The sequence below is a fragment of the Leuciscus leuciscus genome, assembly GCF_965113295.1.
Source record: "Leuciscus leuciscus genome assembly, contig: SUPER_11_unloc_10, whole genome shotgun sequence".
Taxonomy (NCBI): domain Eukaryota; kingdom Metazoa; phylum Chordata; class Actinopteri; order Cypriniformes; family Leuciscidae; genus Leuciscus; species Leuciscus leuciscus.
Genome location: NW_028118537.1, coordinates 215,319 through 229,942, shown reverse-complemented (window position 1 = coordinate 229,942; position 14,624 = coordinate 215,319). Strand labels below are relative to the sequence as shown.

General features: G+C 37.5%; 1 protein-coding gene across 1 annotated transcript in view; it reads right to left on the bottom strand.

The window, feature by feature from the left end:
- Positions 1-1,703: 1,703 nt before the first annotated feature.
- LOC309510075 (NACHT, LRR and PYD domains-containing protein 3-like) overlaps positions 1,704-14,624 on the bottom strand; it is a 112,139-nt gene continuing 99,218 nt past the window's right edge. The window contains exons 6-9 of the mRNA XM_082191173.1: positions 7,566-7,736; positions 5,280-5,450; positions 3,597-3,772; positions 1,704-2,339 (exon numbers count right to left, since the gene is read on the bottom strand). Of these exons, the coding sequence (XP_082047299.1) occupies positions 2,335-2,339; positions 3,597-3,772; positions 5,280-5,450; positions 7,566-7,736 (523 nt within the window). The 3' untranslated portion in view covers positions 1,704-2,334. The remainder of the gene's footprint in view (positions 2,340-3,596; positions 3,773-5,279; positions 5,451-7,565; positions 7,737-14,624) is intronic.

Sequence of the window (14,624 nt, the reverse complement as noted above, 5' to 3'; positions counted from 1 at the left end):
GCCCAAAAGGGCCCACTTCACTCCTCTGTTGATCTCTCTGCACTGGCTACCTCTCTCTGCTCGCATCAAGTTCAAGGCATTGACGCTTGCTTACAGATCTACCACAGGCTCAGCTCCCTCCTACTTTCACTCACTCCTACGAGTCTACATCCCTACCAGAACCCTACGATCGGTCAACAAGCGACGTCTCGTGGTTCCATCGCAGAAAGCCACAAAATCACTTTCCAGAACATTCTCATTCACAGTTCCATGCTGGTGGAATGATCTCCCCACCCGCATCCGGAATGCAGAATCCATGACAACATTCAAAAAAGAGCTGAAAACTCTTCTCTTCTGTGAGATCTTAACCTCATTAAAAAAAAAAAAATTCTTTCCTTTTCCTTTAAATCCTCGCTTATCGGGCTTATGCTACTCTGGTATAGTGAATTACCATTTATCTATGACGGTGACGGAGCAATTTCATTATAGGACAATGTTATATACAGTATAGACCAAGGTTAATCATTCTGAAATAACCAACCAGTCTCAACCACTAATGGTGAGAACTGCTGTTGGGCTTTTCAAGTAATTACAATATTTTTTTTACAGGAAGAATGAATGCTAGTGCAAGTTATGTGTTTGTTTCCCAGTACAATAACTGGACTGAAGCTCAGAGTTACTGCAGAGAACATCACACAGACCTCATGACCTCATTGTTGTTGGACTTTGGATAGTTTCTAAATCCCATAGAATGGACTGTATGTCTGTCTCTCAGCCATTTTTTCAATCGTGGAAATATGGCATCTATTGCCTAAGATCAATATTGTTTAATCATTTTAAAATGATATGTTGAGTCTGAACATTAACACTTCTTATAGGCCTGTGCTAAAAATGGCAACCTTGTTGTATGACCTGATTGACTGCATTGAAGGTTTCCACATATAAAATCTAAATGATATCAGACTTTGAATGAGCTTTAAGTCATTAAGTGACAAACATTTTCAGTTTTCTTTTTCCTATGAGGTTCAAAAGTCCTGAGATACTCCCTCGACTCCCTCTGAGCAGACTAGACCGTTTTGCTCATTAAAATATCATTTCAAAGGGATATTTCACCGCAGGAAAGATGAATGTGTATTTAAATTGGGTCATTTATGTAGTAGAAATGTGAAATTATTTTAGAAGTTGGTGCCTTCTAGACTGAGAAAAGCCAGAAAATGTATTTTGGCTCATAGATGAAAGACAACAACTCCCAGAATGCACTTGCTTCGCTGCCCTACGAGGCCACTCCCGAGCCACGCCTACCGGTTACAGAGGGCAGTATCGGAAGAAATGATACAACTAGGCTACTAGCTGACTCGAAACTGAAAAGACGCCGTTTTATGGTGAGATCCCCCTATGGACGGGTTGAAGACATGCGGAACGAGCTCCTCCTACTGGCTGTAGTCTCTCGCCTCTGGCCAAAAAATCCTCAGATGACGCGAAATGATGATTTTTGCATCATCTGAGGGTTTTTTCCAGACACACAAAACAGAAATCTCTCGTCTCAGGGGGACATGAGGGAGGGAAGCACGGTCACTCGAAAATACTTCTGGGTTTCTACTGAGACAAAGCTTAATGCTAATCGGTGAAGTATCCCTTTAAAAATAACAGATTCAGTGAATTACAAGTCACATTTCGAATTGCCTTGGTAGCAATTACTGATAAACTGAGACATGAGGGAAAACTGAGATTTAAGGATAAAATTTAATAGGTCATGATATTTAAAAAACAAAAGAAAAAGAAAAACCCCAGAAATGAATGTTTGATGAAATCATCTTCGTCACTATTTGCCGGGTAACATATTCATTTAAAATACTTCTATTACTCTTCTGTAATCACATTCTTGTAAATCTATAAACTCTCTAAACTCTGTCACCTTTTCCTAAATAATAAATTACTAATATACACCGTCTATATCTTGTTGATTAAAGGTATAGCGGAGGATGTTTTACTTCCTGGTGGGTAGTCTAAACTATTGGTCCTCCTAATTGTCAATCATTCTGGTGAATCAATCAAACTTTTCAAAAAGTGGAGAGGGCGGGTCTTATCTAAAATTTGGAAAGATCCTCCGCTATACCTTTAAAATAATCTAATTGTCATTGAATATTGGAAGTTACATCATCAACATTGTAATCAAGCAGAGCAATATCTAATCAATGTCATGAAATGAATCTTCGGTCTCTGCGTCTTCGGTCTCTGCGTCTTCGGTCTCTGCGTCTTCAGTCTCTGTGTCTTCAGTTTCTGTGTCTTCGGTCTCTGTTGACTGTGTGACTGTGACGTCTCTGTAGCGGCTCCTTATTCACCATCAGCTGATCCTTAAACTACAATTAAACACACAGGGTCACATATGGAGTATGAGACATTACTGCGGTCACATCACATCAGTAGATTCATTTCAGAACAAACACAGGCAGAGATACATACAGAGTACATTAATATTACAGCCAGAGATATAAAGGTGAGGAGAACATCAGAGCTGTTGTTCTGCACGCGGGAGAACGTCAAGATGAAGAAGATCCTGATCAAGACCATTGTGAACAGATCATCGTGTCAGGACCACTTCCCACTTACCGTCGTGGAAACGAAAGGTTCAGTCGATTATTCGCATTATATGAATGATGTGATGAACAGAAACTACTCTCGCAATTAATCGTAATCTTTTCTGGGAGTGATCTAGATTCTTCTGTGACAATGTCCTGCAGCCGAGAGTCAGAGCGGACCTCCTGTCGGACAACATCTATGTACTAACTGATTAAATGATAATACGGCATATGTAGTCCATTCCATAGAGACTGTGTGTGTTCTCAGAATAATGAGAACAAATAATGTTTATTACAGGATCTAAATAACTAAGCAGTTAAACTCGCTGTTCTCCAGAAAAATCCTCCAGGTTTTGCACATTTTTAGGTTTTCCAGAATCTTCTGCATATTTGACACCTTTCCAACAATGACTGTATGATTTTGAGATCCATATTTTTACATTAAGGACAATTGAGTGACTCATACACAACTATTACAAAAGGTAAAAACATTTACTGATGCTCAAGGAGGAAACGATGCATTAAGAGCAGGGGGTGTAAACTTTAAACAGGATTATGATGATGTGTACATTTTGTTCAAAGATCATCTTTTTTTTTCATCCAGTACTGCCCTTCAGAAGCGAATACTTCCCGGTTTCACAGAAGACAAAATAATTACAATTTATCCTGTTCATGCAATTTAAAAAGTTTACACACCCCAGCTTTTAATGCATTGTTGCATCAGTAAAAAAAAAAAAAAAAAAAAAAATTATATATATATATATAAAACAAATATTTTACTAAAATATTAAACTAAATGTTTACTAAAAACTAAAAAAACATTTTTTTCTTCAAGAAATACTGTGTAAAACTGATGTTATTAAAATAATATGCAGGGGAAAACCAAGTCCTATGTTTGGTGGACCCTTTGTGTTACAAACCTTATTAATATTCCAAAGTATTCTAAATTATTTAGATTAGGTTACAAAGCTTGTGTAATCTAACGAAATATGTTACAAATTACTGTATTTTGTAATCTGTAGTAAATAATCTACTTACAATATAGTGTCTCCAGTTTATAATGTGGATCATTCTTCAGATCAGAGAGAAGCTTCACGGCTGATTCTCCTAGTTTATTCCCAGACAGATTCAGATCTCTCAGGTGTGAGGGGTTTGATCTCAGAGCTGAAGCCAGAGCAGAACAACCTTCATCTGTGACTCCACAATCACTCAACCTGTAGAGAACAATGACACACTCTTCACTCTCTCAGTTCAGATCAGTTTGGCAGTGAATCCATTATTAAAGAGAAAATACAAACTTAAAGCACAAATAAAATGTTTTGATGGATCATTGGACTGAGATCTAAAATGTCAAAGAGCTCAAAACATGATTATTAAATATCTAGTCTTTAGATCTGTACTAATACAGTACGTATGGAGTAATGATTTGTTTTAATCATGAAAACAATATTTTAAAAACAGTCCCTGCAGAAAGATGAACGTGATGAACTGCAAGAATAAATCCAGCATGTTCTTCATTTCTCAGTTCTGAATGTGTTGAGATCGAGTCGGTTTAAAATCAAGAGACTGAAGTGTTGATTGTGATGTGACAGTGTGTATTTCAGTGACTCAGTCCTGCAGAATCATGTTCCTGAAGAGCAGCTCATGTGTTCAATCTGTAAGAATTGATCAATTAGGAAATGCCGGACAGTCTGTTTGGGGAGCACCCAGACCCTGAGAGGACAAAGGACCTCTCTGGAAATTACCATTTGAACTCAGCATTTGTGAGGCAAAGTCACACCTCAGAACACATCTCTCCTCCTCTTCCTCACTCCCCCTCTCTCATGCTGAGACCACATGTAAATCACCCAAGAAAATGTATAGTTTAATGTGAATGATTATCACAGAGTATTTTTCATGTTTGGTATCATTTAAAATGTCACAGTGCGACTGGTACAAATGTCTCGTTTCCAAATAAGTAAAACAAAAGGTAATAAGGTTTTTGAGAGTTTAGGGATAACTAGCACACAAGGAGGGGTTGGCCTCTAGACAAATGGTCTCCCTACACCCAAAGGTGTAACCTCTGAATGCAAATTTCCATTGTTAAAAGATATTTCCAAGTGAAAGAGGTCCTGGCTATTTAATGAAATGCAGCAGGGAATTCGAGGCCTTTTTCTGTACCTCAGATTCGCCCGTGAGGCTGAGAGAGAGAGAGAGAGAGAGAGAGAGATCTTCAGCCTCATGTATTTCTTATTGTTGGGTTTGCATCTCTTCTCATTTTCCAGAGTATTTGATGTTTTGTATCGATTATATTTGAATTGATTAAGAAATTGGCATGATACATTTACCTGACATAATAAATTGTTACATTTGATTATTTTAACTGACTTTGGCATTATTTGCATTAAAGAGTTAAAAGGAATAGTCAAACATTCGCTCACAATTAATGATCCACAGATATCATTAAAACCTTTTCATTCATGGAGTCAGATGAAATAACCAGAGAATACATATTCAGATGTATTGCATTTAATCAAAAAATACTTTGCCTCGAGAAAAGGACAGTAACACGTTAAGACCTTCCGCGCTGGTCGGATGCCGGACTTTGGGACGATTTAGCGTGAGCTTACAAATCACTTACAGTTCAATAAGCTCAATAACACAGCAGCAGAAAAAGGCTGAACATTTCAAATATAGGAGACTTTACATTGTGTTTCATGTGTGAGTCATATATGATCTTACCACAGTGTGTCCAGTTTACAGTGAGGATCCTCCAGTACAGCAGAGAGCAGATGAACTGAATCTCCTAGTTTATTCCCAGACAGATTCAGATCTCTCAGGTGTGAGGGGTTTGATCTCAGAGCTGAAGCCAGAGCAGAACAACCTTCATCTGTGACTCCACAATCACTCAACCTGTAGAGAACAATGACACACTCTTCACTCTCTCAGTTCAGATCAGATCAGTTTAACACAAGGGTCCGCAGCCGTACTGCAGGGGGTCCGTCAATTAATGCTTGATCACAAATCATTTTTAAAAAAAAATTAAAACATGGGTAAAAAACATCACAAAGTCAAATTTAAATATAAGCACTCTCAAACGAATGCAAGATCTTCCTCAAACAATCTTCATCTGTGACTCCACAATATTTCAACCTGTAGAGAACAATGACGCTGTGTAAACAGTGTGTAAAATGACCATTTTATTAAAGATTGCAATGTGTGATGTGATTTGAATGTAGTGACAAGCAATGCCACTATATCCTACACTGCTTTATAAAGGATGCCGGTTCTCCATGAACTTGAGGAGAAACTGAGGGACAAATACCATGCAGTGCTGTAACTATGGAGTGATAAAGAGATAACATTAATAACACCTGAAGTGTAACTTTTTGTCAATTAAATGTACTATATTTTAGTTCAATAATATTAATTTAATATTTTGAATATATTTGTTACTAAATATTTGTCCAATAATTATGATCCATTAATGGCCATTTAAACTAATATTTTTTCTAATATGTTTATTACTTATATTACAATTAGATTTCATGCTTAGCATTTAGCATGCTAATATATGATATTGCTAATTAATAGTTCCGTAGATAGCTGATACAATCTTATAATTCAGTCATGTGACACAAATATAAGAAATTGAATGAATTAATCCAGTTAGGGAACCATATTAAAATCACTTTAAAACTTCTTCATCGGGTTACTTGGAAATGACTTGATTCCACGATGTTGACATTATGTGAACAAATTATCTTTGTTGAACTTAATTGGTTCATGTGGAACTGATGTGCATGATTCAATCATTTAAATCCAACACACTTTTTCAGTGCATTGTTTTCTGTATTTTAAAAATAATTTTGGATTTACTGTAAATCCTTAAGAATGTCAACATTGAAAAGTGGAAGAATAATCAATTTATTAAAGAAGTTTCAATTATGAGAAGAACCTGAAGTCTTTTTGTCCCTGATATTTTTCCCATTTCTTTTTCCTTTTTATATTGTGCTCTGTTTTTTAGGACATTTATTATAGTTTTGTTTTGCCTTATTGTAATGATATTTACTGCAATACAAAACTTTACTTCCGCATTCCTCGATTCCTATGGAAGTCTGTGGGTGTTGTAACTCTGTCAGTTCAAAAACACTGTTGTTTTAATATAACATTTATACTTTGTGTATTTGTGTAATGTTTTGTCTTGTTTGTGATGTGGAGTAATTATATATATATACTTTATACCATGGTCTGGGTGAATACTCGATTCTGATTGGCTGCAGGGTGTCCATTAAAAAGTGATAGAGGACACCTAGTAAAGGTGTTCTGGTGGAACTGACTGTTTACCGTTCGAAATTAATAAATAAATGCGTTGGCTACATCAGCTGTGAGTAACCATAGCAACAGGCAGTAAACTGAAGGGTTCTACGAGCTGAGCGGACTATAAATATCTCCGGTTGCTAAATAAACCGTCAGGCGTAACCAGGGAAACCAAGTTATTGTTTGTAAAAACTTTAGATTTCGATTGTAAAACTAATTAAAATATAAACTAATGTGTTTACTAATATTAACACGCCTAAGACTTTTGCACAGTACTGTATATACTGGGGAGAACATTTATGTTTTAGGATTAGCATGTTTGATCAAGCATTGGCTCACCTGTGATGTTCACTGATTTAACTGAATATTTATTTAATGTGCATTTGGACTGAAGTAAGTATCACTTGTAATTTATTGTTTAACTGAGTGTCTATGAATCACACATAAAATACTGGTTTTGGTTTTCCTGGTCAAACTATAATTGTACAGAAAATGAGCTCTCAATAAAATGTATTCATTTGTCTCTCATCTGTGTTGTGTGGATGTGTAATTGTTTGGTTGGACTCCTTCTTCAGACCCGAAAACAAGCTAGAGTTTAACAAGCAAAGTTGGTGATCACTGAGTAAAAAAGTTAAAAACTATTAAATTACTAATAAAGAATATATTTACCAAGGACAAAATATGTGTTTATCAGAGAGTTTATCTTACCCCAGTTTCTCCAGTTTACAGTGAGGATCCTCCAGTACAGCAGAGAGCAGATGAACTGAATCTCCTAGTTTATTCCCAGTCAGATTCAGATCTCTCAGGTGTGAGGGGTTTGATCTCAGAGCTGAAGCCAGAGCAGAACAACCTTCATCTGTGACTCCACAATCACTCAACCTGTAGAGAACAATGACACACTCTTCACTCTCTCAGTTCAGATCAGATCAGTTTAACACAAGGGTCCGCAGCCGTACTGCAGGGGGTCCGTCAATTAATGCTTGATCACAAATAGTTTGTTAAATAAAAAAATGGTAAAAAACATCACAAAGTCAAATTTAAATATAAGCACTCTCAAGCGAATGCAAGATCACCCTCAGTTGATGCTGTAATAATATCATACTGGCAAACTCTCAAGTGTGTTTTTGTGTTTGAGCTCTGGAGAACGTCAAATGTTTTTACAGCGGTGAGAAATGTAGCCAATCACAGTCATGTTTGTTGGTCTATTGAACGCAGTGGCCAATCAGAGGTGTTTCATTTTGTCAGAATCCACTCACCGAGATATAAAGGCCCTGTCCTAAATTGCACACTTCATATGCACTTTCAGTCTTGTAGACTTACAATGGCTTCTGCGTGCCCTTTAAGTCCATGAGACCCTACAGGGATGACATCAAACCTGGAAGACTAATTCGCCACTGGTTGCCTCTAATTTATGGAAGCTTGTTTCCGCCACAAAATAAAACAATTTAAAAGATAATTGTGACTTTTTATCTCACAATTCTGACTGTTTTTCCCCTCAGAATTGCAAGGTACAAACTCGCAATTCTGACTTTTTATGTCACGCAATTGTGAGTTTGGCCCTGTCACAAACGGCACCCTAAACACTCGCGGTCTTCCTCTGAGTCCGCACTTTCCTGACGTAACGCCGCTTTGACTGTCGGGAACAAGTCTGATGCGGAGCTCGATCGCTTCAGTGCGCATTTAGAGCGCATATCGACCACAGAGGGGCGCTCATGAGTACCCTTCTGAAACCTAACATTACTAAATAGGACACCCTACCTCTATTCAGTCAGCTTTCCTTTCACATGAAACCCCCCAAATGCCAGCAAACCAATGAGAATGCTATGGAAGCTTATGGGTAGCAATATTCAATTTGAAATGTAATATGCAAAATGACAATGCAATATGTAAAATGGCAATGCATTTCTGTATTTAAATTTACATTTTCCATTACATTTGTGCAACTTTTGGTGCAAAATGAAAATGAAAATTCAATTATATAATTTACATTTGCCATTTCATACACTAGTTTTAATATGTAAATTGAACATTTTAATGCTTTATAAGTTGCAAAAGTAAAATTAAAATGTATTACAGAAATGATTAGATATGTTTAACATGTTCAAACAAATAATGTAGCAAAATGATCATTCAAATGTTATTTTTCTTAATTGCATTTACACCCACAGTTAAGACACTTGCAATTGCATTTTCATTAAATGTCCCGCAATGAATGAAGCAAAATTCATTGTGCAAATTGAAAATGCATTCCACCCTGTCAATCACTGCGTGAAGTTGGCCCCGCCTCCTTCCTGTCAATCACTGTGTGAATGTGGCATATGACTGTGGAGCGGTGCTTACTGTGAATGTACGAATTATACTGCAGACAATTTAAACAGAGCAGCAGGGGTGTGTCTAGAGGGGGGGCACGGGGTGGCACCGGCCCCCCCTGGAATATGATTGGCCCCCCCTGGTGCCCCCCCTCCAATCTCATTGGGCTAGATTTACTGTCAACCTGAAAATGCCCACCGCACCATTGGACCAGAGTGCTGTCAATCACTGTTTGATTAGCGAGCACAGTTGCGCGTTTTTAAAACAGGAGGAAAGAGACACCACAACACGTCAGTGTTTACGTATGTACACACTAAATTATATATGACCTGGGAGTGCTCAGTGTAGAGTCACGGAGAGCCAAGTCCCTGGACATGGATGAGTTTATCAAACTATTTGGTAGCCAGCAAACCCCGTTTAATTACGGCTATAATGAACAGGCTGCAAGATTCCAATGCTGGAATATGTTGTATGTGTGTGTGTGAGGTGTGTGTGTGTGTGTGTGTGTGAGAGGCGCGGGCGCGATCGAAAAGTGGAAACATAAAAACATACTCCGTCATGTTCATACAAGACATCATTCAAACTGCAAAGTGTTGCAAAACGTTGGAGGATATTTTGTAAATAATTTATTTAATATGTTTTGTGACAGTCTTAATAGCTTTTCCATTAGTACTAGAATGAATAGTAGAAAAGTAATTTTCAAATTCTTTAAGGAATACTGAGAAAAGGGGCTTTTTGTTAGAAACCTTACACTTATGGATGTGAAATTTGACTAATAAAATTAACAGATTAATTACAAAAGCCTCCTTAATCACACTGTTATCATACTTTGAATATCCAAAAATTACATTTTCAAAATGCAAAACTAAATTAGAGAGTACCTTTTCCTTAATAAACATAGACACTTCATACCATAACTTTTTCACACGACTACAATGGCAGAAAATGTGGGGAACTGTTTCCAAGTGCAAAGAGCAAAACACGCAACTTACATCAATGTCTTAAACTAACTAAGGAAATGTTTGACAGGGTAGAATTTGTGCAATATCTTGAAAGAGATTTCTTTCACCTTGTTTGTAACAAAAAACTTATGAGGTAATAACCAGACACTTTCCCAATCAAGGTCATTAACACATTTAGTCCAATAAGCAATAGAGCAAGATTTGGTGACAAACTCCTTTAAAAATAGAGAACGAATAGATTGGTTATTGTTTTTGTACTGTAAAAAACAAATTTTGCCACATACTGTGTCAGCTGGGTTAATTATGAGCATATCAACTGATGACAACACACTTCTACATAAGGAAATTATACCAGAATTGATTGCAGAAAATACAAGAGCAAATTCCTTGGGAGTCAGGAAAATTAAAGTGCAGAAGAAACTCGTCATACGTCATAAGGTATCCTTGAGAGTTAAACAAATGACAAACTAAAACAATACCCTTTTCAAACCAGCTTTTAAAAAAATACTTTTGTGTTTATACAAAATACAACGATTATTCCAAATAAGAAAACGGTGCGGAGAGAAGTTGTGCTTGTAGATCAGTTTCCAAGCCAATAAAGCTTGAGCATGAAAGGCAGAAAGTTTCACTGGCAATTTGTCAATTTTATAATCACACATTAGTAAAAAAGAAAGACCCCCAAGTCGGTCAAAAATAAAATTAGGAATAAAATTCCACAAAGAAGGTTTTTTTCAAACAAAATTTTAACCAATAAATTGAGGGTATTAGTATGCTCAATATTGTATTGAGATGATGTTCTAACCTGTGTAGTAGTAGTACTGATAAATAGTAATAAGTAATTATTGATGAATAATTATTTACATAAATGTGATGCTTAAGTTATCCTAGTTTCTCTCTACATACATGCAAAATAGTTAATTTTACAACATTTTAAATCACATGATTTTAAACCTAAATTTGATGGATTAATAGCATGTGGTCACCGCAAGTATTATTATTATTTTTAATGCGTGTATACAGAACATTTTAAAATTAAGCCATTTAATTTTATTCAGGACATATTTGCTGTTGAGTGGAAGTAATTGTCTCTGTAATGTTAATCCTAAAGCTACAATACAATATGGTCTGTAAACAACTTAACATACCAGTACACGTTCAAGGGAAAATGCTAAAATAATAACAGCATCAAGAAAATAAATCTTGTCAGATGTCCAAAAAAAAAAAAAAAGTGCATAAAGATATTTTGTCTGGTAAGAGTTCCTTCTTTAATGGCTCATTTTTCCACAGTGATCTGTACATAAGGTTCCTCTTAATTTGCTGTTCAGTGTCTGCAGGACATGTACGCATATCAAAATTTAACCCCACTGAATTTAAGTTTAAAATACAAACTGATCACATCACTGATGAACTCTCTTCTAGTGCGCATGCATATATGACGTCACCCAAACACACCACCGCGCATGCGCGTAACAGCGTCCAGTACGTGTTGGATCTGATCCAGCTACGTCATCGTGCTACAGGCTGCAGAGAGGACTTCTTGAGAGTAGTCGAGTGCAGGCGGGGAGGAGCTGCAAATGGACACGTGAAGTCGGACACTTTCTGGTTCCCGTAGTGACCGCTCATGTGGTGTTTGCATACTTTACCACAGCTGAAGTGAAATAAATTCAATATTTGCCAAATAATACACAGATGTTTCAGAGACATTTTCATTCAATACTTTATGTACTGCTTCATACAGCGTCTGTTTGAACAAGAATAAAGTTCAACATAAACTTCTATCAATGAAGTGGAGTCTACGTTTTTTAATCAGTTTTAATTTGATAAACATGACACAATATAACATCGCAACTACATGAAAAGAGTATTTACTGTTATAAAAAACTGATTTGTGAGCTTTAGAGGAACTAAAGGTGTTCGAATAAACACGAAACACACGTGATCGTTGTCATGCGGTGAATCCGGCCAATCGTGGAACAGCTGTGTCGTCATCAGAGCTCGTGCAGCCGCTCTTGAGAAGCTGCGCTGGCTGAGTTCTCCGGCTACTCTCGAATCGCTCTCGCGGCACTTTGATGGCATATGTCACAGTCACGTGGCGTCAGCGCTGTATCAAGTCGGACAAAATTTCTAACCGGCATGCACTGCTTCAAGTCAGCCGCCGATCGGTCTGCGCAGAGCTGTGTGAAGTTGAACAAGCCTTGTGTGAAGTTGGCCCCGCCCCCTCCCCCCCTGTCAATCACTGTGTGAAGTTGGCCCCGCCCCCTCCCACCCTGTCAATCACTGCGTGAAGTTGGCCCCGCCCCCTCCCACCCTGTCAATCACTGTGTGAAGTTGGCCCCGCCCCCTCCCACCCTGTCAATCACTGTGTGAAGTTGGCCCCGCACCCTCCCTCCCTGTCAATCACTGTGTGAAGTTGGCCCCGCCCCCTCCCACCCTGTCAATCACTGCGTGAAGTTGGCCCCGCCCCCTCCCACCCTGTCAATCACTGTGTGAAGTTGGCCCCCCCGGTGACGTCATCGTCTATAAGTCCTCCTGGGAAGTCGTGTTTACGGCAGTGCGTTCAAGTCACTTTCGTCAGAATAAGATGGCGGTGTACTTTCTCTTAATTAATTACATATAAATACAGCAAGATTCTTAAACTAGTTCTAGAAAATTAAGAACAAAGAAATGTGCATCAGGTGTACTTTGTTTTTTAATATTTTTCATTAATTTATGAAGCCACTGCAAACTTAAAATATGTTAAAATATGTTGTTGTATAATATCAAGAAAATGCAATTACCTGCCTCCTTATTTATTATAGATGCCTTTTTGTTACACATATTTAGCCAGTGTAATGCATTGCATTCAATGTTGTTATTTATTTTGTTTGTAAAAGATGGCTTATATTGTTTTGGCATAGATGTACAGTAATTGGTTGTATATGTGACTGTGCCAACCTCTGTTAAGAGGAGCAGAAAATTGCGATTATGTGTGTGCGCTAGACTCTTTAAATGTTTAAATGAACTCAGCCATCTTAGCTGAGTTTACTGTAGTTCAAGGACATGAAGAGGTGGACCGCTTGCACCTGACTGGAGAAGGATCTGGGAAACTTTGGAGGAGTGTCAACCAAATGCCAGTTGTAAACAAGGAGTATAAAAGACTGATGAACGGACTGCCTCTTGGGATACTGATACGCCAGTGCCCCCGACGCCTAGAAGCCCAGAGCTGAGGACAAGAAACCCCAAGCAGAAGAGAAGAAGCCCAGAGCTTACTACACCTTTGTTTCAAAACATGACTATTGTATTTTATACTTAAACGATTAAGTTGTATTCGCCTTTTATATTTTTGTTTATTATAAAAAGAAAAGTAACCAATTCAAAGAAATTTAATTGATTACAAAATCTGCCTACTGAGACTTATGATGCTGGAAGACTATTAATGAGAACATACCACAGAGGAGTCTTCTGACCAAATTGTAAGTACCTTTTGAACGCTTACGGTTTAGGTCAGATTTGACTTTCTTTACCTTACCTGAGAATAATAAATAAATAGGTAAAAGGTGTTAAGAGTAAAGTACACACCGTAAAACATGGCGCCCAACGTTTTAGGGGCATTGATCCATCGACCCCTGGCCACGGTCAATCGAGCAATGCTTGCCCATTCGCTTCCGCACTCGTACGCTTGAGTATAGGAGTACGAACTTTGAATGCTAGTAAATTACCAACTAAAAGGCAACCTGTAAGACCCCAACAATGTTAATAATCTAGAAAAGATTATTTAAAGGAACAACCCAGAAAGGGTTAAAATAAATGACGTCTAAGAGAAACTTCTGGAAAAGATAGTATTTAAAAAAACAGACCCAGAAAGGGAAAATATTACTGTTATAATACAGACCCAGAAAGGGAGAATATTACTGTTATAATAAAGCCCAGAAAGGGCAAAGATTAATATAAAAATAAAATTCTGTGAGAGTGGAAAATATACAAATAAAATTCCGTGAGAGTGGAAAAATGAATGCTATAATGCATACCCAGAAAGGGCAAAGATTAATGTAATAATAATAAAACCCAGAAGGGTTAAAACAAAAGTCGACTAAGAGAAATTTAGCCAGAAAGTAATAATCTAGAAAAGATTATTTAAAGGAAAATCCCAGAAAGGGTTGAACAGAGATTATTTATAGACAGCCCAGAAAGGGTTGAACGCGCGTAGAACAAATAACTTTATGAGCGAGAGAGCCGTAAAGATTGAGAAAGCCGTGAAAAAGGAGAGACAGAAAGTCTCAAACGGCTAGCCTCAGACAGTAAGAGGCAGAGACTGACTAAAAGATAAGACCTGTTAGTGGAGGACGCTTCGCTTATGACAGGGCAAGCAGTAAAATCCAGCAATGTAGATATTTAACATGAGGAGATTCTCATGTATTAAAATGAAAACTAGCCTTCCAGGCAGACACAACGGTTCTAGAAAATGGAACGAGGCTTCTCTATAGAGATAGACCAAAATGGTTAAAACTTAAAGACT